Source organism: Ornithodoros turicata, chromosome 2 (assembly GCF_037126465.1).
Source record: "Ornithodoros turicata isolate Travis chromosome 2, ASM3712646v1, whole genome shotgun sequence".
NCBI classification, from domain to species: domain Eukaryota; kingdom Metazoa; phylum Arthropoda; class Arachnida; order Ixodida; family Argasidae; genus Ornithodoros; species Ornithodoros turicata.
In genome coordinates this window covers 56,056,169-56,078,993 of record NC_088202.1, presented here as the reverse complement: position 1 = coordinate 56,078,993, position 22,825 = coordinate 56,056,169, and the positions used below count along the sequence as shown (strand labels likewise).

At 45.3% G+C, this 22,825-nt stretch overlaps 1 protein-coding gene across 3 annotated transcripts in view; it reads right to left on the bottom strand.

The window, feature by feature from the left end:
- Window positions 1-21,064, bottom strand: part of LOC135385449 (histone acetyltransferase KAT7-like) — a 51,250-nt gene extending 30,186 nt beyond the window's left edge. For 2 of the 3 annotated variants that reach the window (XM_064614766.1, XM_064614767.1), the window contains exons 1-9: window positions 20,942-21,064; window positions 18,131-18,193; window positions 17,392-17,560; window positions 13,831-14,010; window positions 13,436-13,548; window positions 12,780-12,858; window positions 12,537-12,688; window positions 9,177-9,303; window positions 5,423-5,632 (exon numbers count right to left, since the gene is read on the bottom strand). In XM_064614766.1, the coding sequence (XP_064470836.1) occupies window positions 5,423-5,632; window positions 9,177-9,303; window positions 12,537-12,688; window positions 12,780-12,858; window positions 13,436-13,548; window positions 13,831-14,010; window positions 17,392-17,560; window positions 18,131-18,145 (1,045 nt within the window). In that variant the 5' untranslated portion in view covers window positions 18,146-18,193; window positions 20,942-21,064. The remainder of the gene's footprint in view (window positions 1-5,422; window positions 5,633-9,176; window positions 9,304-12,536; window positions 12,689-12,779; window positions 12,859-13,435; window positions 13,549-13,830; window positions 14,011-17,391; window positions 17,561-18,130; window positions 18,194-20,941) is intronic. The other variant, XM_064614768.1, reaches the window with a different exon arrangement.
- Window positions 21,065-22,825: the final 1,761 nt, after the last annotated feature.

The window sequence follows — 22,825 nt, the reverse complement described above, 5'->3', positions numbered from 1 at the left end:
GCGACTTCGAAAAGGGGCTCACGCAAGGTGGAGAAGGTTGTTCCCTCTCCACATCGTTCTCACCGGCCAGCTTCTTGTTTTGCTGCGTGCTTGCTACGATGGCATCCGCAGTTCCGAGACGCTTTTTGACGAGGAAAGACGAGTGGTTGGACCCGAAGTTGCACGGCGTCTACGGGTTTCGTACTGGTGCAAAACCTCGTTGTGAAGTGTGAAGTACCGCGGCTTCGAAAACGTGTGTTGGCAGACAGTTGCGTATCGCCACCCAAACACGTGTCAACGGATTACCCGTGGCGGAGGCGCGTTCTGATGAACAATGCAGTCGCGATTGTGAGAATCTGTGATGACTACGGCATTGGATGACGAGAAATGAACGAGGTCGTCAGTCTCAAAAGGTCGCCTCACGTGATATCGGCGGTTATGTTACCAGAAGCTTTCGACACACACCTGTGTCAATTTAGAGCTAAATAAAATGCTTTTGCGCTCACAACAAGCGCGCATGTTCAGCAGCGTTCTACTTGTAGCGATCTACTTCGTTTACGCGAGCCCGACCGGCAATTTCTCGAAAACTCGTTTTTAACATATACGAGGGTGGTTCCATAAGTTTCCGGCCCGACCAACTTTTAATAGTCATAGAGACGAAACAAGTGTATCACTTTTCGACATAGTCACCCTTAACTTCGATGCACTTCTGACACCTTTCAACCAGCATTCTTATACCCTTGAAAAAATAGTCCGAAGTTTTGTCCGCAAAATGCTGGAAAACTGCCTCTTGCACCTCACTATCGTTTTGAAATCTCCGTCCCCTGAGATCCCTCTTCAAGTTTGAGACCAGGAAGTAGTCACTCGGTGCCAAGTCTGGACTGTAGGGTGAGTGGTGGATTTCTTCGAAGCCACACTCCTTCAGTGCAGCCTTGGCAAAAGAAGCCGTGTGGACAGGGACATTGTCCTGGAGCAACCGGACACCTCGACTCAACCTGCCGCGCCTCTTTTCTTTGATGGTGTCTCGCAGTCGGTGCAGGAGTGAAGCATAATAAGTCGCATTCACTGTGGTGTTCCTCTCTTTGAAGTCGATGAGGAGGATCCCGTGACCATCCCAAAATATTGTTGCCATGATCTTCTTTGTGGATTGTGTGTCTTTTCTTGGGGGTGCTTCTCCTGGTTTCCGCCATTCCATCGACTCCTTTTTCGAAAGGGGATCATAGTAGAGCACCATAGTCTCATCCCCTGTGACAATTGACTTCAATATTTCTTCTTCGTTCTCTTGACAGAGCTCCAAAAACTCTTTGGCACAGACGACGCGCTGTAGCTTTTAAACTGACGAGAGAAGTCGTGGCACCCATCTCGCACTGACCTTTTTCATGTGAAGGCCCTCGCCGATGATGCGAAAAACGGTTGTTTTGGAAAGCCCCAGCCTTTCTGAGATGTCCTTCACCTTCAGACGCCTGTCGCTCAGCACTTCTTCCTCGACAAGAGACAAATTTTCTTGTGTCACCACTTCCACTGGACGACCATCGCGTGGATAATCTTCAATGGACTCTCGCCCCAGTCGAAACTGCATAGCCCAGTCTTTTACCGTTGTGTACGACGAAGAGGCTTCCCTGTACACGTTGTCCAGTTGCGCTTTAATTTCTTTAGGCGAAAGTCCCTCTTTTGCGAAGAATTTTATCACAGCGCAGTACTCGATTTTTTCCATTTTAACTGAAGAGTGCACCCTGGCTGTTTGAAATGCCGCTCTCCAACCGACAAAAGCATGCAGAGAGTTGAGGGTGGTGCTCCGGCCCTCCAACAAATGGCGCCACGCATCCTTAATCGCATTTTCAAATTCGCGCACATTCTACCTCGGGCCGGAAACTTAGGGAACAACCCTCGTATATAACCTCGTATATAACATGTTGTGCACCAGACTGAACAGCGCGGAGATTCCTTGCAGAGAAAACAATTTATTCAACGTTCTCACGGAGCCTGGAAAAACGCGTGATTTTTGTCTGGCATAGTTTCCTGACCGCGTCTTGCACGTGCGTCCCCAACAACGGCACGGCAACTGAATGCCTCGTCGCTCAGTCCATTCTGGGTACAGAAGAAGTCCCTTAGTTTACGCACACACACTATTGCCTCTCTGCAGAACATCGCTTCTGCCGCAGAGTCCCGATCATCATCTGAGTCGTTTTCGAGCACGCACACCTCATGCATGCACTATCGCTTCGCATTACGGTGGCTGTTCGCTCGCAGATGCAGACATCAGTGCCCGTGAAAAGTGTCAGCTGAAGAAACAAAGTCATTCTCTCCAAGATCGTTCCACAAGTCTTGCGCATTGAATGTGTCACAGATGGCACGGGTGATGCAAAGGGGAGTCAGAGGCTTTCCCGGCGGCCAACCTCCTCACACGAAACCCTCGCCCGCCTCATCACGAAGAGATAACAGAAGCGTTCTCCGTGATGGGTGATTCACGCTTCGGAATTTGCTGACAAATGCACTCTGTCCTTCGGTGACCACACTATAACCGGTATCCCGCGTCGGGATGGACCATTATAAGCGGTATTCCTATACATTATGTTCTATGGGAAGAACATTGGGGGTCGGGAAAAGCCCCATTATAAGCGGTCCCGCACTGTAAGCGGTTACGTTATAAGTGGTCTCCACTGCAAGTTGTTACAAATCGCTCTCCTTGCTGATATTATGATTCACTTTTCCCGACGGCTTACCTAGAACGACAAGTTGAAGGACCGCAAGGATTTTGGGTAGATATTGGGTTTTGACATTTTATAGATTGCATCACAATTTCCATTACTCTGTAATTTAATATGTTTGAACACTGAACAAGTGTCACTGTCTGATTCATACCCCATATTCAATAGTGACCCCATATGAATTCAGGTGAGTACTTAGGGGGGGACGTGGGGATCAACACGAACTTTTTTGTTTCTTAATAGATTATGATGAAAATGTGCACCAGCGTTGATAATGCCCTCAAAATGAATTAACCAGAAAAAATATTATGATATCTCTAGCACCTTTTTTGTTCAAAATTTTTACAAATTACAAAATCTGCATCTTGTGAAAGGCCTGCAGAGTTTGAAAAATATGATGGAAGACAGCTTGAACTTGGAGTGTATTCCCAAATATATGTTGAGGTCGTGACATTCTTAGTTTTCTCAATTTCCACAATGACAATTTTTGGTTTTAATTTTTCTGCATGCAGTAAAAAGCTGACGCATCTAGTCTAGAAACGTATCACGATAGCATAAATTATAAATTGATTTACCTGAAAAAATAAGAATGTTACGACCTCTAGGAATATTCAGTGATTGTAAGAAAACAGACTGCATCAATATAGACAGAGTCATTACGGAGATATCAGTTTCACAAGCAGAGCAGGTAGAGCGAAAAGTTGTTTTGAGAAACTGAAGCGCAAAGTTTCACGCTATTTTTACTGCAAATTAGAAGGCTCCAGCAGTATAGTCTTTTGTGTCTTATTGTGCACAGGTTCTCCTGCCATCCTGGCACTTTGTGTGATGCACTTTGACTGCTTGCTTTTGCCTTTGATCAAAAGTCTGACAAGGCAGTAAATCCTTGTCCAATGCTTTTTTAGCTTGATAGCTCTTGTTAGCTTCGCAAAACAGATGCTCGTAGGGGTTCTGCAGTCCCTCAGGGTTGAGATCATGGGCGTACCGAGCGCGGGAGAGGGGGGCTGCAAGCTTCCCCCCCCCCTCCCCCAACCACGTCGACGGTACTTGGGAAACCCCTTGGAGAAAACCCTGGGAATGCCAATGGTCGAATTAGCCTAAATTTTGGCTCAGTGCCAGTCACGGAAGTCAACGACGCTTGTGCTCCCACGGCGCACCACCGACAACACCAACGATGACTCCAAATGAACTTGGACTGTGTGAACTGTGCTTGTGAATGGCACAGCGTCCAGAAGATTATGGGAAGTAGTACTGGATAGTGCTTCGACAATAACATCAAAAAAGAAGTATTTTGTCGTGTTTCGATGACATCACCACCGCTAAACACTTCAACAAACCTCTCTCTCTTTCGAGTTCCGGCACAGAAGCCTTTTCTTCCTTGTCGTCGACAGCTTCCGCTTGCGGCTTCCGAAATGCTGAACGGTGCCATACTTTCATTTCAGAACTCGGTTGTCCACCGTAAGAATCGTCCACGTTCGAATACACAGCAAGAAATAGGAACTAAAAGTTGCAATCGCAATCCTCGTGAGAAAGAGCAGACGCTCCAGCAGCCAGAGGAGCGGCCTATCTTAACACACGCACAGATCACGTGGCACGGATTTCTCGCTTCGGGGTCTCGGAACTTTCCCTCTTCGTCAGGGTGCTTCTCACTAGAGAAGTTCGGATGCACGCGAACTTCGAAGAGGACTAAAAGTACTGTCGACTGGTGCAAAGATGACGCCGCTCGGTGATGTCGTTCCTGAGACAGGGCTGTTTGAAAAACGACGACTTTTCGTCATTTTCGCGATATTGCCTGCTACCGTGCCTCAGAAAAAATGAGCTTTGGGGCACTTTGAGGTGCGTTTGAGCAAAAACACTTTGGGATCATATAGGAGAACGATTTTTGTCACCAAAGAGGTTATTTCCAGAAAATCCGTTTTTTTGTCATTTTTCGCGAGTTGAACCCCGCGTATCCCCCTAAACCCTGGATATTGACATACAGTTGTCGACCGATTTTTCGGACATGTTCGATTAGTCGAACTAGTTCACGGAACAGCCGAGGGTTCCGTAGAGCTGATGTGTAAGAATGTCAAAAATTTCGGACGCTGTGCAGCCCCGTCACTCGATATTTCGGACTCTGTTTGCCAAACCAGCAAATTTCTCTCTTGGGGGACAGAAAATATTGGCATCATCCCAAATTCGTATCAAAAGAAATCAACCAACTAAAATATTGAGGCAAAAAATAGGCAATGATTGTTCATTTTCCATCCCTCTGAGTAGAAGAGGCCTGTCCTAGCGCTTTTGAGTTGTTCTCCAACGGCCCAGCACGTGCGGTACGCCCACGCGACAGTGCTGTAAAGCGAGCTTCACCTAAAGCACGTATGCGTTAGGTGATGCTGACTAGCGGACTTGATGACAGTGTACAGTGACAAAACGTCGCTTCGAGAAATAGGGGCTGATGTTATCAGGCAGAGCTGGAAGCGCGTTAGGAAAGCATCGACAAATTTTTCCAGCCTGCTAGTGCTTACAAAAATTTAGTTTGAAGCGAATTTCATTTTTTCGGACTGCTCGATTATTCGGACTTTTGTGCGATCCCCACAGAGTCTGAAAAATCGGACGGCAACTGTATCCAAATCCTTTACCATCCTACAACGTGTACTACAGTAAATTTTTCATTGTTTAACGAAGACTGTTTCAACATATTTCCAGTATGCAGCTAACCACCAAAAGTACGGGAGATATTTCCACAAGATGCCCACCTTTAGAATCGCATCCCACCACTGGGCACTTGTCCTCCTGGTCTTCTATCAGAGACTGGCCATTTGCTGCAGGAACCTCCCGCAAGATGCGATTACGGTTGCCTGGAGGTCTTCCCTTAGGGCGACTCCCAGGTGGGGTTAACCGTTTCCTTGCATTTGTCAGACTCGACTCTGCTGCTGACTCTCCACTTGCGTCTTGGCATGTTTTGACTGAAACCGAGAGAAAAGTTTTGCGTGTGACCGCTGACCTCACACAGCCAAACACAACAAATCTTTTTAGCAGTTGATGGAGTTGTGAAGTCCAGGAACGTGTGCAAGATGAAGGACACCGTTTGTCCCTCTCACACAGGGCTGTACGAGAGCTCAATAACATATGCCTCGATGTGCTCTAGAAACTGCTTCCATCTAGGTTTCCTGAATCCCGTGTTATATCACCTACAACTTCACATTTTCCTCCCCCCATCATCACACGATTGTAATCGTCAGAATCGTTTTTGCCTTTGTACACATTTTTCTGTGGTGTTTGAATATACAGTCACGTTTCCATTATCCGAACACGTCAGGAGTCGTCCCTTTTCGTCCTGATAACGAATTTCTGGATAACCAGACGAAGCAAACTTCCGGGAAAACCCGAAAAATTTGGGAGACCTCATTATAGCCCCAGAAAAGGAAACAATGAAAAGATCATTACAGTCGCCGTCCGATTTTTCAGACTCAGCAGGGATCACACAAAAATCCAAATAACCGAGCAGTCAGAAAAAACGAATTTCGCTTCAAAAAAAACTTTACTAAGGCGGGAAAACTTCGTTGATGCTTTCCTAACGCGCTTCCTGCTCTGCCTGATAACATCAGCTTCTATTTCCCGAAGCGACATTTCATCTCTGGACAGAAACAGAGGCACCGCTGTCGTCAAGCCCGCAAGTCGGCTTCACCTAACGTGTGCGTGCTTTAGGTGACGCTCGCTTTACAGCGCTGTCGCGGGCAGACAGCACATGCTGGGCATTTTTAATCAAGTGGTTGGCCAAAAACGAAGTCGCAAAAGTGTTATAACAGACCTCTTCTACTCAGAGGAATGGAAAATAAATAGGGCCCTCAGTTTTCGGGTTTTATTTTTTGTGAAAATCGGGGGGTAAATATCGGGTTGAAAATCAGGACCTGCCAAACAGGGTAAAATCGGGTGATATACTAAGAAGTGATGTATTTTCTGGTGAAAAAAAAAAAGACACTTTTATGTGTTGAAATTAATTAATAATTGGGGGTTTACGTCGCGAGACAACTGAGATCATGAGCGACACCACAGCGGTTGGTCTGTGGAGTGTTGAAATTAAGTGAAAGAATATTTATTAAGAGACTGGTTGATAATTAACTGTATAACCACTAAGGCTTGTACTGGCCTCTATTTATAAAAAGAATAAGTTGCATGTTCAGTAAAGCATCATCCAGCGATGAGCGTTGAGAGCATGCTCGCGCTCGCGTTGGTATGCCTCGTATATCGTTGGCTGTTGCTGCATCCTGTTTACTACTCTACATACTTTGCTGATACAAGATATACTCCCTACTAGATTTGAAAGTTTGCTTCACCTAACACTTCCGTGTATTGCGGGCAAACCCGCTTCAAGGAACGCCGAGCGTTTCTTCGCTGTTTAGCGTGATTTTTCCTGATTCCTTGGCTATTTTTGGTAACAGGACAAGAAAGGGTCTCGTCAACATCCACGGAAAACACAAACAGTACAAAAATCCAACACTAGACTGAAGTTTTCAACTTACTTATTGACACAATCTTTCATGTAGCAGACTACATTTCTTCGGGTGTGAAAAACACAGGGCATTTTTGGTACGAAACCAGGGTATTACTTTGGTTGGCGTTGCCATTCTGCAAGACGGCTTCAACTCATTATTGAAACGGATTTTGAGGGACAAGGGAAGCTGTCATGGCCCCATTAATCTAACTTATCACTAAACTAACCAAGTTGATGATGTCTTAGGTTAGTTTAGCGAAGTTAGGTTAGATTAATAGGGCCATGGCCGCTTCGATAATGAAGTTGGGAGTGCGAAGCAAGCTGCCAGAGCCGCACTAATCTAACCTAATATATCACTAAACAAAATGTATGATGTCATAGGTTAAAGATGGCTGTCCCGTAACACAAATAAATGAATCAAAAAGTTCTGCTAAACTTACAAACATACACTTAGAGCAACACTAAGCATTCGTTGAAGTGGGCTTGACCGCAATACATGGAAGTGTTAGGTGAAGCCAACTTTCAAATGGTGACGCCTACCAAAGGAACATTTTTCACGCTAGAAATCTGACCTGCATGCAAGCGTCCACAAATCCAAACCCGACGTGTTTTGTTTACTTCACCAGCAAGACGCGGCGTGGTCTTGAGCAAGTCGGGAGCGGTCGCGCGATTGCCGTAGTTCGCGCGTGTGCAGATCAAGTCCTTGGTTTGCACTTTCGCAAGCCCGGTTTACGGGTTTTATCGGGTTAAACCCAAACTATTTTGATGTAAATCGGGGGGTAAAAACGGGCTAAATCGGGGGGTAAAAACGGGCTTTATCGGGTTTTACCCGAAAACTGAGGGCCCTAAAAATAAACAATCACTGCCTACCTTTTTGCCTGAATATTTTAGTTGGTTGATTTCTTTTGATACGAATTTCGGATGATACCAATATTTTCCGTCACCCAAAAGAGAAATTCATTGGTTGGGCAAACAGAGTCCGAAATATCGAGCGACGGCGATGCGCGGCGACCAAAATCTTGGACTTCCTTATACATCATCTCTATGGGACTCGCAGCCGTTCTGCAAACGAGTCTGAATAATTGAGCATGTCCGAAAAATCAGTTGGCGACTGTACTTAAAAAATTCATGCGACATGAGCTGCTTGAAGCACTTGGGACAGAATTTTGGTCACAGCCACGACACCCCCTGCATTACCCTGCAGTTCAAAGAAGGATAATGCCTCAGCAACTTGGTCCCGTGCAAATGTTTTTGGCATAGGCTAAAAGACGAGCGATGCTTTCAGACGGCCTGGACATTGACGTTCACATGCAGATTTCTTGCACCTGGTGGATACAGGGCACCTCCTTGGCTTATTGTCTACCATCTCTACCGTGTGCTTGCACACACCAAAAGGGAGTGACGTCTGAAGAAAGTGGAGTCAAACGGTACAGAATGCCCCGGTGAGATGTGACCCTTTTCCTGAACAATGCGAACACAGCACATGCCAGGGACGGAGGGCGTTGACACTTTTCTGGATAAGCGAATCAGGATGACCTAGGTCCTGGAAGACTGGTCCCTGTACTTGCTGTCCGGATACGGATAACAAATTCCGGATAACCCAGACAAAATCCCAATGGTAGCAGGTTCGTTCCCGGTAATGTGGTCCAGATAACGAGTTTTCCGGATATCTGAACTCCGGATAAGCGAGACATGACTGTATTGTTGAATATTGCATTGCTGTTGAACCACTTGAAAGCAGGCATGTTGATAGCGATTGCCATAACATATCTTTAAATCAGACCACACTATGGGAGGGGCCTGCTGAAGGACATGATCCATACATCAAATAGCTAAGCAAAATTGTGAAACATCACCAAATAACACATTTCAAATTTTTCAGCAAATTCAGAAAAGCAAGTGGCAATGTGTACATGGCCATGTGTATGTATGTGGCAATATGTGGGATATTGCACAGTCCTAGCAAAGTACCATGCACCTAGGCAATGTGTGGGACAAAAATTAAGCTTCCTTGCCTCTTGGACGCCCACGTTTTGGTGTTGAGGGTGTATCTTCTTTTTTTGGACTGGCCGTGGGACTCCGGCTGTACTTCAATTTCTTGGGAGGGGATCGGGAGGGCTGCCGATTTTGAGAGTGATTTTGCTGAAAATAAATTGAAAAGTAAGTTACGCAATAACTTGCATTTTAAGGTTGCACTGAAGCACTCAAGCATAAAGGAAGCTCTTTGGTTCGCTGTTTCTTCAGGCTCGTTCCAGCTCAAACGTCCAAGGTCGGTGGCTCGAGCATGAGGGATTTCGTCGAAATTTTTTTGTGGCGTTCCACTTCACGCGCACGAGACAAATGCAAAATATTTCGGTCCCAAAGCTAACTGCTTCTCCGCTAGGTGGCTCCAAACTTCCGCGCAATGTGCAAAACCTTGCTCCCTTTGCGCTGCTCTTGCGTGCCAACCCTTCAACGGATCGGGAAAATTTTAACGGATGCACTTGGAGAAGGGTATGTCTATTTGCGAGCGGGTTTCTAGCAATTTTGAACCTAAAACAGCAAAGAACGACTGCCAATGTTGCACAAAACCTGCAATATTGATTTTTTTTTTTTTACACGTGCCGTATCACATATCGAAATAATTTTTTTTTTTTTTTTCATTTAGTGCCCACAATGTGGAGGTTACCTCAAAAATTTGCCCCTCAAAAAAAGCCCCTAGGTATAGTCATTTTTTAAATAAAAAATCCAAAAAGTCAGTTTTTTCGCAAAAATGCCCAAGCAGAGACAACGAAAAAAGCAAACTGCTAGACGGCCTAGACCCTCAAGCTTGCTACCAAAGTGTAGATCAATGCCTCTAGTTTGCAGAAATAAAATATCTCGAGGATGTTTTTCCTTGTTAGGAATACACAATTTTTTTAAGTAGAGCGGTGTAGGAGCCATGCCGCATGTGAGGTTTCTGGGTGCTCCTTTTGCCCCACAACTCTTAACTGCTGAGTGTCATATACACTTTAATGACAAACGCATAAAGAAAATAACAAGTGGCAAAAGACTTCCCTAAAGGTATGGAAAACACGGAGCTTGAGAGTTCAACACAACATGCACGACAAGCAGCCGATCGCATGTCTCAATATTGTGTCTCAAGATTGCTGGCAAAGCAGTGTTTGTATTTTGAGTTTCCGTGGAAAGTTTCACTACAAGTTTGCATTTCACAGTGAACAACAACTTAGTTGACACATTACCATAAAATGCGGAAAATATCGCCCTTGTTTGACGTTGATGTTAACGATGGCCACCGGTGTGTCTGCAACAACGGTTGATCATTGTGGTAGTTGTGTATACCCCGTACTGAAACAGCTTGCCGAAACTGTTCTCAGAGTCTATTTTCTTCTTCGCAAACCTTTGTGTGTTTGTTTGTTTGTAAGAAAAAAAAACCTTTTGTTTGTCACCCATATTGGATGCATGCCATTCAGATGTTCTTCAGCCCATGGAAATAGATCCCATGGATGCAGGATTTCATTTTCATGCGGTCTTTGCAAGCTGGCATTCGTGGCGAGTCCCTTTACCGTTCCGCCTATCCCACTGCAAGGTCCATTCTTATGGGGGGTGGCGAAGAAGTTCCAAGCGGCAGCGACACCGAAGTCCTCTTCATGGTTGCAGGGGTTCGCGAAGTTTTTGCGGTTCTTGTACTGGGAAGCTGCTGCACATTCATGCATGACTTCTAACAATTGGGGCAGAGCTTGTCTCCAGGTGCCAGGCTAATTGACATAAACCTTTGGGCCAAGCTGACAGAAATGCTCCTTGTGCCCCGAACTCTCTTTTTGTGATGTGCAGTTTCTGGACGTTATTGAAAATGGATACTTTCTAGTGTAGAGGTAGTAGCAGTGGTACCCAACCCCCATATGGCGTTGACGGTTGCTGCGCTGCGCCGAGATCGAGACTGCTGTTCCTCGGTAACGCCTGGAAGCTGAATACTCGTGATGCTGTAGAAAGGTCCATATGAGCATGTTTGCTCTCTCCTTTTCTTGCGTTCTCATCATCCAGATCTTCGCGACGGCTACTGACCGATGCACTTTTCGTCGTGAAGTGAAAAAGCGAACTGCACAAATCCTCAGATTTGGGTGTCCGCATGACTGACCGCGGCATCGCCATGGCTTCCGCAATGCCACGAAGTAGGTATTTGGCACGTTTAAGGGCGACATCTGTCCCTTCAATTTTCTTTTATTCACACGCACCTATATGACATCACAAGCATGGAACAGCCAAGTGTCTGATACGAAGCCTGAGGGTCTAGGCCATCCAGCAGTTTGCTTTGTTGTCGTCTCTACTTGGGCATTTTTGCGAACAAACTGACATTTGGGATTTTTTATTTAAAAAATGACTATACCTAGGGTCTTGAAAGCTTTTTGTGGTAATGTCCACACTGTGGGTATTAAATGAAAAAAAAAAAAATTCGATATGTGATACGCAACGTGTCATAAAAAATAATCAATATTGCAGGTTTTGTGCAACATTGGCAGTCGTTCGACTTTGCAGTTTTAGGTTCAAAATCGCTAGAAACCCGCTCGCAAATAGACATACCCTTCACCAAGCACATCCCATTAAAATTTTCCCGATCTGCTGAAGGGTTGCCACGCAAGAGCCGCGCAAAGTGAGCAAGGTTTTGCACATTGCGCGGAAGTTTGGAGCCACCTAGCGGAGAAGCGGTTAGCTTTGGGACCGAAATATTTTGCATTTGTGTTGTGCGCATGAAGTGGAACGCCACAAAAAAATTTCGTCAAAATCCCTGATGGTCGAGCCACGGACCTCGGACGTTTGAGCAGGAATGAGCCTTCAGTTATACTACAAACATGAAAAATGGACGAATCAACACGGGGTTCAAGGTGGGGATGGTGGTAACATCCGTCTGCCCGTGACAATGATGATGCTGAATTCGAATATAACAATAATGCTTAACACGTTCGCAGATAAATAGTATCTTCAGCAATATAGAAATTGCTGCAGTCCTGAAGACATTAAGGTAGCATAGAAGCAAGATATGTAGAATTTACTTCCTAGTTTTCCACAAAAAATGCTGAAATATATAGTTCCCATAAACTTAAAGCTTTATCTGTGAGAAACTCAAACCACCACTCACAACAGGTAGTGAATCGGGCTTTCTTGCACCAAACAGCATGAACAAGTAGAACACTGAGGGTGCTAAAATTCTGGAAAACTTTCTACAATGCTTTCCAGTTGAAGTCAATTTTATGGTATATTCCCTGTTTAGCAGCCATAACCAGGAGCTAACTGTAGATCAGCTATATTGCATCTTTTCACATCGTTACATTCCATTGATGAGCAGGTCTGGACTATGAAATGCCATCCTGAAAAACACACCAGCTTTGCACACGCACATTATTGAGAAGCCTTGTCCTTCCTCGAATTTGTTTTGGAGAATGCAGCTTCTTGGGTGTGTCTGCCACCTTAGCCAGTTCAGCCCCTTCCAGTCGCCCATTGGTTAGCCCTTGTTTGCAGTCACCGGGATCTCTGCACTTGTTGCAATTCTCTGCAAACAAGTGTCCCACATATTATATTAACAGCAATACCGCTAGTACAGTACTAACAGCACCCCTATTAGTAACATCCTTCAAACTTACCTAATGGTCTGTTCATACTTATGGGTAGGCAGTCCTGGTGAAAGCACCGATCGCAGGCTTTGCACAGTACAAAGAGACCCTGTAAACGTAGAGACAAAATGGTTGAAGTGGCATTACAGACTAAATCTTGTGTATGCGGGTTCCTAACTAATTTATATCACTGCGTTCTACATGTCTCCACGTCGTGTCACTACCTCTCTACTGCCAGTGAGTGCGCTAACAACTACGCTGGCGTGGCTTGCCAACAACTTGCCAAGAGGCCTCATTCTTGCTTCACATTCTCTCCTTCACATTTTCTCATACATATGCACATGCACAACACAACACAGGACAAGGTTAGGACAATCTCAACCTTCCCTTATGCAAGTTGAGGTGAAGTGAGGAAACATTTGAGAAAAAAGTGATGAGATGAGTTAAGAAAACTTTCCATAAAAATGCTGAGGTGAGGGCAAAGATTGTGAAGGCAGTTGCCCATATCCTCACCTCGACCTTGAAAGGCTACCAAACTAGTCAAAAAGTCAAACCGACTTATGTCTACTGCACTACAGAGTGAAACACTTGGCAAAACTGCAACTGAACTGTGCACGCCTGTTGGATGTAGAGCCTGCGTTATGTATTATGTCTATCACATGTTGTTGTTTTTTTGCCGTGCTTACATCAGATTCCGATTTGTGGCACAGCTCACACACTCTGCAGCGATGGCACTTCCAGTCATAGGTAGTCACCTTCTTGGCTGCTTCATCAGAGAGACCCAGGCAAAACGGATGTGCTGAGAAATGGAAGCACATAAAATACACTAAGTAATCAAAACTGCTGAGACTTGGGAGCATAAAAAATAGGAAACAATAAAGAAAATGAGACTCTGACACCTACAGACTCACATTTTTGTGGTATCAATACCGGTTACCATAGGTGCGTAAATTTTATTCTATACTATAACACAAACTTTTCTTGCCCTTCAGCTGTCTGACTAGGCAAAGAGTGTTGCCCAAAATGCCACAGACAGATGGTCATACATGAGAAATTATGGTAGTCGAAGATGCAAACATACCACAGGTGTCACACTGTGAGCAGGAAATGAGCTGGGCAGGGGGACTGCGACGTCCCTCCAGCACGGCCTGGTTGCAGACACTGCACTGAGGCTCAGACACCAGTCGTGCACGCAGGCGCTTGGCAGGTGGTGAACAGGATGCTGCAACACACCGCCACCCCTCACTGCTCACCTGAATGACTGATCAAGAGCTTTCTGTCATCAGAACTACGATCACCGCCAGCACAGATACGCACGTACACCTGAAAGCTTTCTCCAGAAGGTGCCGATATATCTGAAAGGCGCCACTGCTAAGCTGCTACGAGACAAGAACAAGATGGAACTGATGGAACTATCTTTCCCCACCCTGGATGCTGCTGCAATCACCTTTAACACCGCTGTGTGTAGCGATACATACATATGTGTGTCCACTGGCCCCAACTCAATTACTTTACATGAACTGCTTCAGGGGCCCTATCCTCGTCAAAAGTAATCGACCTCGATTACTTTACGTCACAAGCTGTAGGGCGGGGCTGCCACGGAATACTTCGCCCATAAATCCCGCCCGTTTCAATTGAAATTTATACCTAGTTTTCCTTCGCAGCCTCTCGGCCCTAATCTCGGACCGTGACCCTACATCATATTGACGTAACAATGACGTAAAAGATTAGTTTCAAAGCTGAAAAGTAATCTAGCGAAAGAGGGTCGATTACTTTGAGCGGCGATGGGTTTCGTGATGGGTCCGCATGTGCATTTCCGTTTATTGTGTTGTATAAAGTCTGTATGTGCTCGTCACAACAAAAAAATCATGTCTTTCTTCGTTTGTGTTTAATGATGAGAAAAAAGCACCACGTAACACCGTTTCTCTGCGCCGATCGCGGCATCGTATGAGTGAAAGCGGCGGGCTTTTCGAAGCGTCGTCCGAGCCATACGTCGTACAATCAATGCAACGTAGCACACAAAAAACTCGTCACACAAAGCTCGTGCTGCTCAAAACTGTGCACACAAAAAACTCGTCGATCAAAGTTCACTGTTTCTTGAGTAAAACTATCAATGCTCATTTGCGGTATCATTACCACCCCCACAGCTCACAAGCAAAAGAAGCATATTGCAATGCGAATTATCATTTTGCATATCGAGCACACGAACACACAGAAAAATATAAAGAAAAGCTCATAAATAAAGCTCAAGATTTAAAGCACGAACCGATTTCTCATAAACGCGTTTACGGCTCGCGCCACACTGTCCGTTCAACCCTTTGCAATGATCCTTCGCGCTTTTATCGTTTTGTCAGTTTTGTTGCCTGCCATCAGCGCCATCTCACGGGTACATACCGAATTATAAATGCCAAGTACAATCACGGTGTCACACAAACATTGCCGTCTTGCACACCTGTATGTCAAGAAAAATGAGAAACAGCAAAAAAGGAAATTACGAGCGTGCTTTTCCACGCATTTTCCACGAAATTCAGTTTTACGCCGGTAGAGTTTTCTGCTTCCGACACCTAAGAACCGAAGCAACAAGGCAGGACAGGCAGATCACAGGTGTGGTCTTCGGATTCTCAGGAGGAAACACCGATAAGGCGGGTCGCTTTCCAAGATAACACGTGGGGCGATTGGTTGATAGAAGGTGTCAACCACTTTTAATATTCACGCCTTTTTCGATTGTGCACCAATGACAGAAGAAATTTCAGGTAATCGAGGTAGATTACTTTGACCAGGATAGGGCCCCAGGTTTCATAAAGGTGCTCATTTGAACCCTTAAATGATCGAGACATGAAAATAAATTGTCCAAAGTCAAATTAATTTATGCTTACCATATATATTTTATAAATCAGTCTTACACAACTTAATTTTTTTCAATTATGAAGGTTCCCGTACTAATCAGGTTTTTTACAGAAAGTGTGGCAAATTTGTTAGGGGGTAAATAATGCTACCACTACAGTCAAGCCAGTTTATTACGATCTTCGATACAACGATAACTCCGACATTACAATCAAATGGCCAGTTCCCGTCAGCTCACCCACTGAAGTACATGTAAACAAGACATCGATATACCGCTAGTTGCGAAAGCACTTGCTCGCGTATAGCAATTAGAATTATCTCGGCGGCCGGTAAAACGTGTGAAAATCGAAAAGCAAGATTGCCCCTTTTCACTGAAAACAAATTACAGTGGCATTTTCAAGAGCCTTAGCATCCGTGAGCACTAAAGTGAGAACGCACTACATTTATCTGTGCATGACTGCCGGGGATTAGATGCGCGCGTTCAGAATTCAGCACGTTCATGAAGCTCAGGCAATGAAATCCGCCACAAAGAGAGAGAATTTGGTATATCCTTTTGTAATTCTGATTTCAATGGTTATCCTCACGTGGTCCCGTGGCAATGGCTAAACAGTTAGGGTGACCACTGAGAGGTGACCAGGTTCCAAATCAGGAAACGGGCAGACTTTTGTTTCTGTTTCCATTTTCGTTACGTCCATATTTTCATTTTGCATTCCTAATACCAGCGTTTCAATTGTGCTTCTGTTACATTTCATTTACTGCTCCCACTAATGAAACGTCTCTTATGAAGCTGCGAGTGGATGCACCCCTTCCAGCTCTGTCAGCACTCCTTTTGCATGCTGCTTTAGAATACACAACAAGAAAACACCGCCAAATAATTGCACTTTAGTCAAATCGTATATCCTCTTCCATACTCGTACATCCATCCGTCAATCCTCTGATAAATGATCTGAGCCCAGAAACTCTACGCAGGCGGAACCAGACCTCCTTCCAGGGTTGCACTTGCATAAAGGCACATTACGAAAACAGGAGCACTGTGAACGTGCTGATGGTGCAAGGAACAAGAATGGGCGCCACACATTTAGGCATATTCCTATGCACCATACACTAGAACACTGCACGGGCCTGAATTTACCGGCTCGACCCAGCCTGTACCCTCAGCCACAGGGTCATACCTGACCCAAGACCAACCCGGCTGCCAAAAACTCTGCACTGCCCATACCCAATGCCACGGCGGTTTGCCCGATCCTAGTCCGACCCAGCTGCCGAAAACTCAGCCTGACTGAGGCCCGGCCCCCAGCTACTGATGCGATCCGCCCAACAGGTTCAATCCATACAGTGGAGACTCATAACACAGCGTAAACCACACATACCTGGAACGTCCACGCACAGCCTTTGAAGCGATTTGTGCTTGTAGAAAAACGTTGGCATCAAGTATCGCACACCTCTCTGACAACGTGATCCTCAACATGAAGAAAGTCGAGAATAACGCGATTATGTTGCAGCATTAGCACTATATTGCAGTATTTTAGCAGAAAGACAGAGGAAGGGCCCAGGCGGCTTCGTTTTCAAAATGAATGTTGAGGACTAAATAATTTGGAAGAATGGATCACAAAAGCTCGGCCCGACTCAGGCTCAAGAAATCTCGGACTGGACCCGAGTCCAGCCTGAGCCCGCAGTCAAAACGACTTTGAAGCCAGATTTCGACCCACAGGTCGGGTCGGGTCGGGGTCAAGCTTTCAGGCCAGCCCGGACCTTTGCAGTGCTCTACTATACACACCATGAATGTGACTGCACCTACCTTCTACTTGATGGGGTGAGCTTGGAGGTGGAGATGGCTTTCGAGGTGAAGGTCTTGTTGGAGTGGGAGGACCTCGTCGAGATTGGCCCCGAGTCACAACGTGAGGAGTCTCTTCCTCTGTGGCTCCTTCGCTGCCCTCTTCTGAACTGCTGCTTTTCAAATGATGGCGCTTCAACAGAAAAAGGGAACAGAAAATGTGGGCTGAACATTCACACTATGAAACGCACGTAACAAAAAGATAACATGAAGCTAGCAAACATGAATTTTTGCCAGCAAGTAAATAAGTATGTCACGCTACGTATATTCAATTGATATGATCTATGCAAGTCATAGCAGTAAATTACAAACTCCTTTGTCCCTCAAAAAGGTAGCACTGTAGAAAATGATTAGAGAATGCACAGGTAGACTGTCCTCCTGTGGACAAGAAACTTCCAACAGTATTCAAATTTGTGGTCAAATTTAAGGTGATGCAGGAAAGCCACACTTCAACATTCAATGAAGCTACCAAATGCTTCACTACAGACAATGCCTACTTAATATGCTGTGACCACAACTTTTTTTCCTTAGACTGAAGTTCAGGATATGCACATTTTCCGCAATTTCTGCCCAAAATGTGCTACATCGAGAAAATGTAGCAGATTTAAGAGAATATTTTTCAGTGCACAAAGTCCTGCACAAACCTACAAGAAATTACATGTACGGTACACTACAACATCACGCTGTTAATAGCACTACCTACCTTTCTTTTGGGCATCCTTGAATTTACTCCTTTTAGTTACCATCTGCACGTACACATTTCTTTCTGAAACAGTAATGCCACATCTCTTACTCAAGGCGTCAAAAAGTCAGGTGGCAGAAGCAGTAAAAATGAGACTGGATCATTGGATTATTTGCGCGCTGAATTTTGAACGATGAGTTCCTGGAGTGCTCAGCCAGGTCGGAACCCACGTCATAAAACACGTGAAGAAAAAGATCACGCGTACAAACATCCTTGCCCTATGGCTGATGACTGTGCTTAAAATTACTCGAGCACCAGCCACATGTCGTGTGGCCTGAATTCAAAGTGGTTCTGAACTGTAAATAAACCAGTGATGCATAAACTTAGTAACTGCATATTGTTGTTCCAAGCAAGTAGAAAGGGTTTCCAATGGAAGGAATTGATGTGCGCAAAATTGTTTTGTTATTCACTATGAACTTCGTCTTTCTCTGAAATGTGAGTTGCATCTGAGCAAATTTCTAGAGAGCGAGAAGTTGCCATCTGCATGAAGTGCTGAATGGGATGAGGTTGCGAGTACGTAGTTTGTTCGCTTTTAGAATTATGACAATGTCGCAGAATGTCTCTGATGAAATATATGGAAGTGGCTATCGGTCTACAATGGTTTGTGCCTGGTAAAATGTGACCTCGTACTACTGCAACGCAATTAAAATGTGTATGGCTTGGTATGGAATGTTAGGCGACTGAAAACAGTTCTCCCACAATTAGTACCACCGTTGCGAAACTGGGACGCCTGCAATAGCCCATCGAATCCCCAGTGCGCGAAACGCCCTCCTTCGCCTTCACGATAGACATGTGATGAGCGCCGCCATGCGCGTCACTATGTGACGCGAGTAGTAGGGACACTCCTCATTGGACCTGGGATCACATGATCGAGGTGAGCAACACCGCGCAGGCCGGAGCGTCCGCTACCACTTCGAAGACGCCAGGCATTCTACGGCTGCGTGATGTTCGAAACGGAGGATCTGAAGGCTGTCAACGACACGACCTTGATTTTTTGGGACCACTGACACCACGGGAAGAACGAGTGGTGCGGCCCGAAATTAGCTGTGTGTTGTACAGCCATGCCCCAGTGTTCCCGACAGTGTGCAGCCTCTCGGACCGCTTTCACCGCACAGTTAGTTACTTAGTTAGTTCAATATCCTAGGTCCTTTTGAGACAGTTGGCACAGTTGGTTCAGTGGCGAAGAGGTGGTGCCACAATACCGCCGTCATCGCTTGCTTTCTGCTAGTGTGAGTTCTGAGATTGCACAGAAGCCACGGATATATTACTCTTGCGATTGCAACCTTATACTGTCAGGCTGCATATATGCTTTGTTCTTTTTAGAAAACGTGATATAAATCATATAAAGAATAGAAGTCAACAAGGAACAGCTCGCAATGTTCGTAGCCGACGGTTTTCCTTACCAACGAATGAGGGGGCTCTCTACCACAAACGTCACACTAGAGTGGGTGGCCGATTTTGAAAATTAATTGTGCCGCGGTGAAAGAACTTTGGACAAAAATATTTTGTGGGAATGCTTTTCACATACTGCTTTACAAGATAACAGCAGTTTTCGGCCATGTTAGATACCACTTTAATGCTCCTTTAAGTAGGTGACAACACGTATACTGGGCCTGGCACGCAGAAAAAGATCATAATCGAAAGGTGATCAAGACCCAAATGTTATTTCTGTTCCCTTTCATAATAATCAGATATACACGGTGGCCTGTGTGCTTTAGATTGTAATCCAAATTCAGCAAAATTTAGAAAAGGAGAAGTATGATTATTAGGCACTAGCCATTGCATCAATAATTTCTCAACTGAGAAAGAAATTCAAATTGACAAAAAAAGAAAATCGCTGTTTTGAAAGGAGTTTCTAGGAAAAGCCCTGATGCAATTGTTTATTTTGTCCTTTTCGTTTTTCGCTTCTTTTCTCCCCTTTCCCTCTCTCCGAATGTTTCCTTCCGTGCTGCCACCTGCCACTACAGAGGAAAGTGTAGTGTTCATTTCCGTGCAGACGTTCTGAGGAACGGGGAGTGATTGTGCGCGCTTCATCGTGCCCAAAAATTCGCACGTGCGTGTGCGCTTAGATTCCCATTCAATATACGACGACTGAGAAAAGCACAAATAATAACAGAACGCGGTTCAGCACACTGGTACAAAAACAAGAAACATACTCAGATTGAGTAAACGCTCTTGCGCGACCCTTTTCCATTACCTTAGCACAGAGCAATCTGAAATTCGTATTACAAAACAATTCAAACTATAGTCTGAACCGACATTGTGAACAGCAAGCATGATAAAAACACTATAGTCTGCAGCAAGCAATCGGCTTTCCGCAACCAAATATGATATGGAGAGTTCAGTACGCACTATTAAATTGATGTATGTTTTGACTCAACCATCGTTCCTGAACTACTATCTCGATAATCTTATACTGTCGTTTTATAAACTGCGTTTTGGTGTTTATTAGAGAGAAACCTTGGGTAAACAGATGTAGAAATCCAAAGAATCAGCAGCCCATCAACGAAAGTACACGAACAGACGTCCCGGGTTCCAAGTCGTACCTTGAGAATCGTGCTGTTTGAGCTAGGAGTTCATTCCATCTCCTTTCGCTCAAACCAAATTCTTCAGACAACGGCACATCTAAAAGATACCGCAGCAAACGCAACGTTGGCAAGACCGCCATACGCCCAGTCGGTCGGAGCTAAACAGGCGAAAACAGCCTCATCTTTCGCTGATTGCTTGACATAACGTCAAAATACTTCGTAGGCAAGAAAGCCGTGAACTTACTCGTCGTGAATTTCAATGCATTCCTAGAATAAACATTGCAAATCCAGTGTTTGACCGGAGACTTCACCACTGCTGAAAACAGCAACACAGCCTCGAAAAGGCTTACGTGACCAGTCACTGCTTTTTGTGCGCGGAATTTTTATTCGTGTAAAAGGTATATTTTACTGTACTACTTTCTAGGAATACCATGATTATATTCCCACCAAATTTCAAAGTGTTAAAAGCAGGTATTTGTTCGCCGTTTAAAGAGGACAACGAAAACAGTGAATTTAAGCAAGTGTCGCTAGTGTTGCAGTGCCCGGACTTTTACTTCTCTTTGAAGTTATCAGATGGCGCTGCAGCATGTTAGCGCGCGTCCAAACGAAAGTTTTGGTTTCAATTTCGAGCAGAGAACAAGGCGTTCCATAAGATGGTGCGTACATGACGCGGGACAATTAATGTGAGGATTCAAGAGCTGGGGCTCCGTACCAGGTTGGACAGGAGAGTTAATATCGCGTACATACAAGCAAGGTGGTGGAGTCTGGCTTCCATCGACATATTGACCATAACTTGAAAGCCTGAGACTGAGGGACAAAAAACGATAACACAGAAAAGTCTCGGTTTTTTAAATTGCCACACCGCACTCGGAAAACAGCTTTATTTTATGTAGTCCATGAAAAGAAGGTGCCTCAATGATTCTATACGCGAAATTTCAAGCCTGTTTGCGAACGCTGTGCATTTCTGTCAATTTATGAAGACCAGCTGAGCCTCCACTGTGAGGTTGGGGTGATGATGAGAAATGGAGTGATGATGAGAATGATGAAGGTGAATAAGGCTGGAGTCATTGTGGCTACATAAGGATAACTGATTCATTGACGAACGGGAGAGCGTGCGTCTGCACGCGAGGCACGGCAGGAGAACACTCTGGGGGGGAGTGACGTATGGGGAGGAATGGGGTGCGGTCTGCCTGCTCGGTGATGGCGGCAAGTTGCACCCCAAGAGAACACTCTGGCCAGCAGCGGGGGAGAGGGCGAGGCTTGGCACCGGGGCGCCGCCAATGGGAATTAAGCTGGGGGAGAAGGTACTATACGCTCACATCCCACCCTTCTCCGAAGAGACCAAGTCCTCTTGGTGGCACAGTGCAAAGGTTCAAAAATATAGCAAGAAATGCCAGAAACTGAAAAGAGAACAAGGTGCCAAAGATACAAAATCGCTGAAAAGAAAATAATTGATGGTCTAGCAGAGTTCATAGTTGTGTGGGTGACTTGGCAACCTGCGCTGACGCACTGGACGGTCCGAAGAGGGTAGATGAAGCCCTGGAGAGGCACCAGGTAGTGCGTCGCTCGTTGCTTCGCCAGGAGTGCTGGAGCTCTGCTCATTCACAGGCTGGATGGGGACCATGTGATCCACTGGTGATACAGGCGGGACATAACGCTTGATTTGTGGACAGTCCTTGGCTGATTCAGAATGCGTGTGCTGCTAGGAGACGGAGGGCCTTGTACAGGGTGTCGGAGCGAACCGAAAACCGGAACCGAAAACCGAAAAAAAAACGCTATTTTGGTGCGAACCGGAACGGAATCGAAACCGTATACGTTTTTTTCGCTCAGGAGGGAAACCGAAAAATATATTTAACGGTTTTCGGTCCAAGAAAAAACTTCGCTGGTTTGGACTACGGATAGGCGAATGAAACAGACGTCGTGTGCTCTGAAGTCATGTCATGGATACTTTACGAGGGTTATGTTTACGGTGGAATGTACGTCGGTATAGTATGACCCTTAGGCTCCCTTCGTAATGGTTTATAGTTCGCGCACGCACACAGACTTCGAGGTACATGTAACTCTCTAGCAATGTGCCGTAGTGTTCGTTTTGATCCCCAAAAAATCTCCTCAACTAAACAGCGACCCA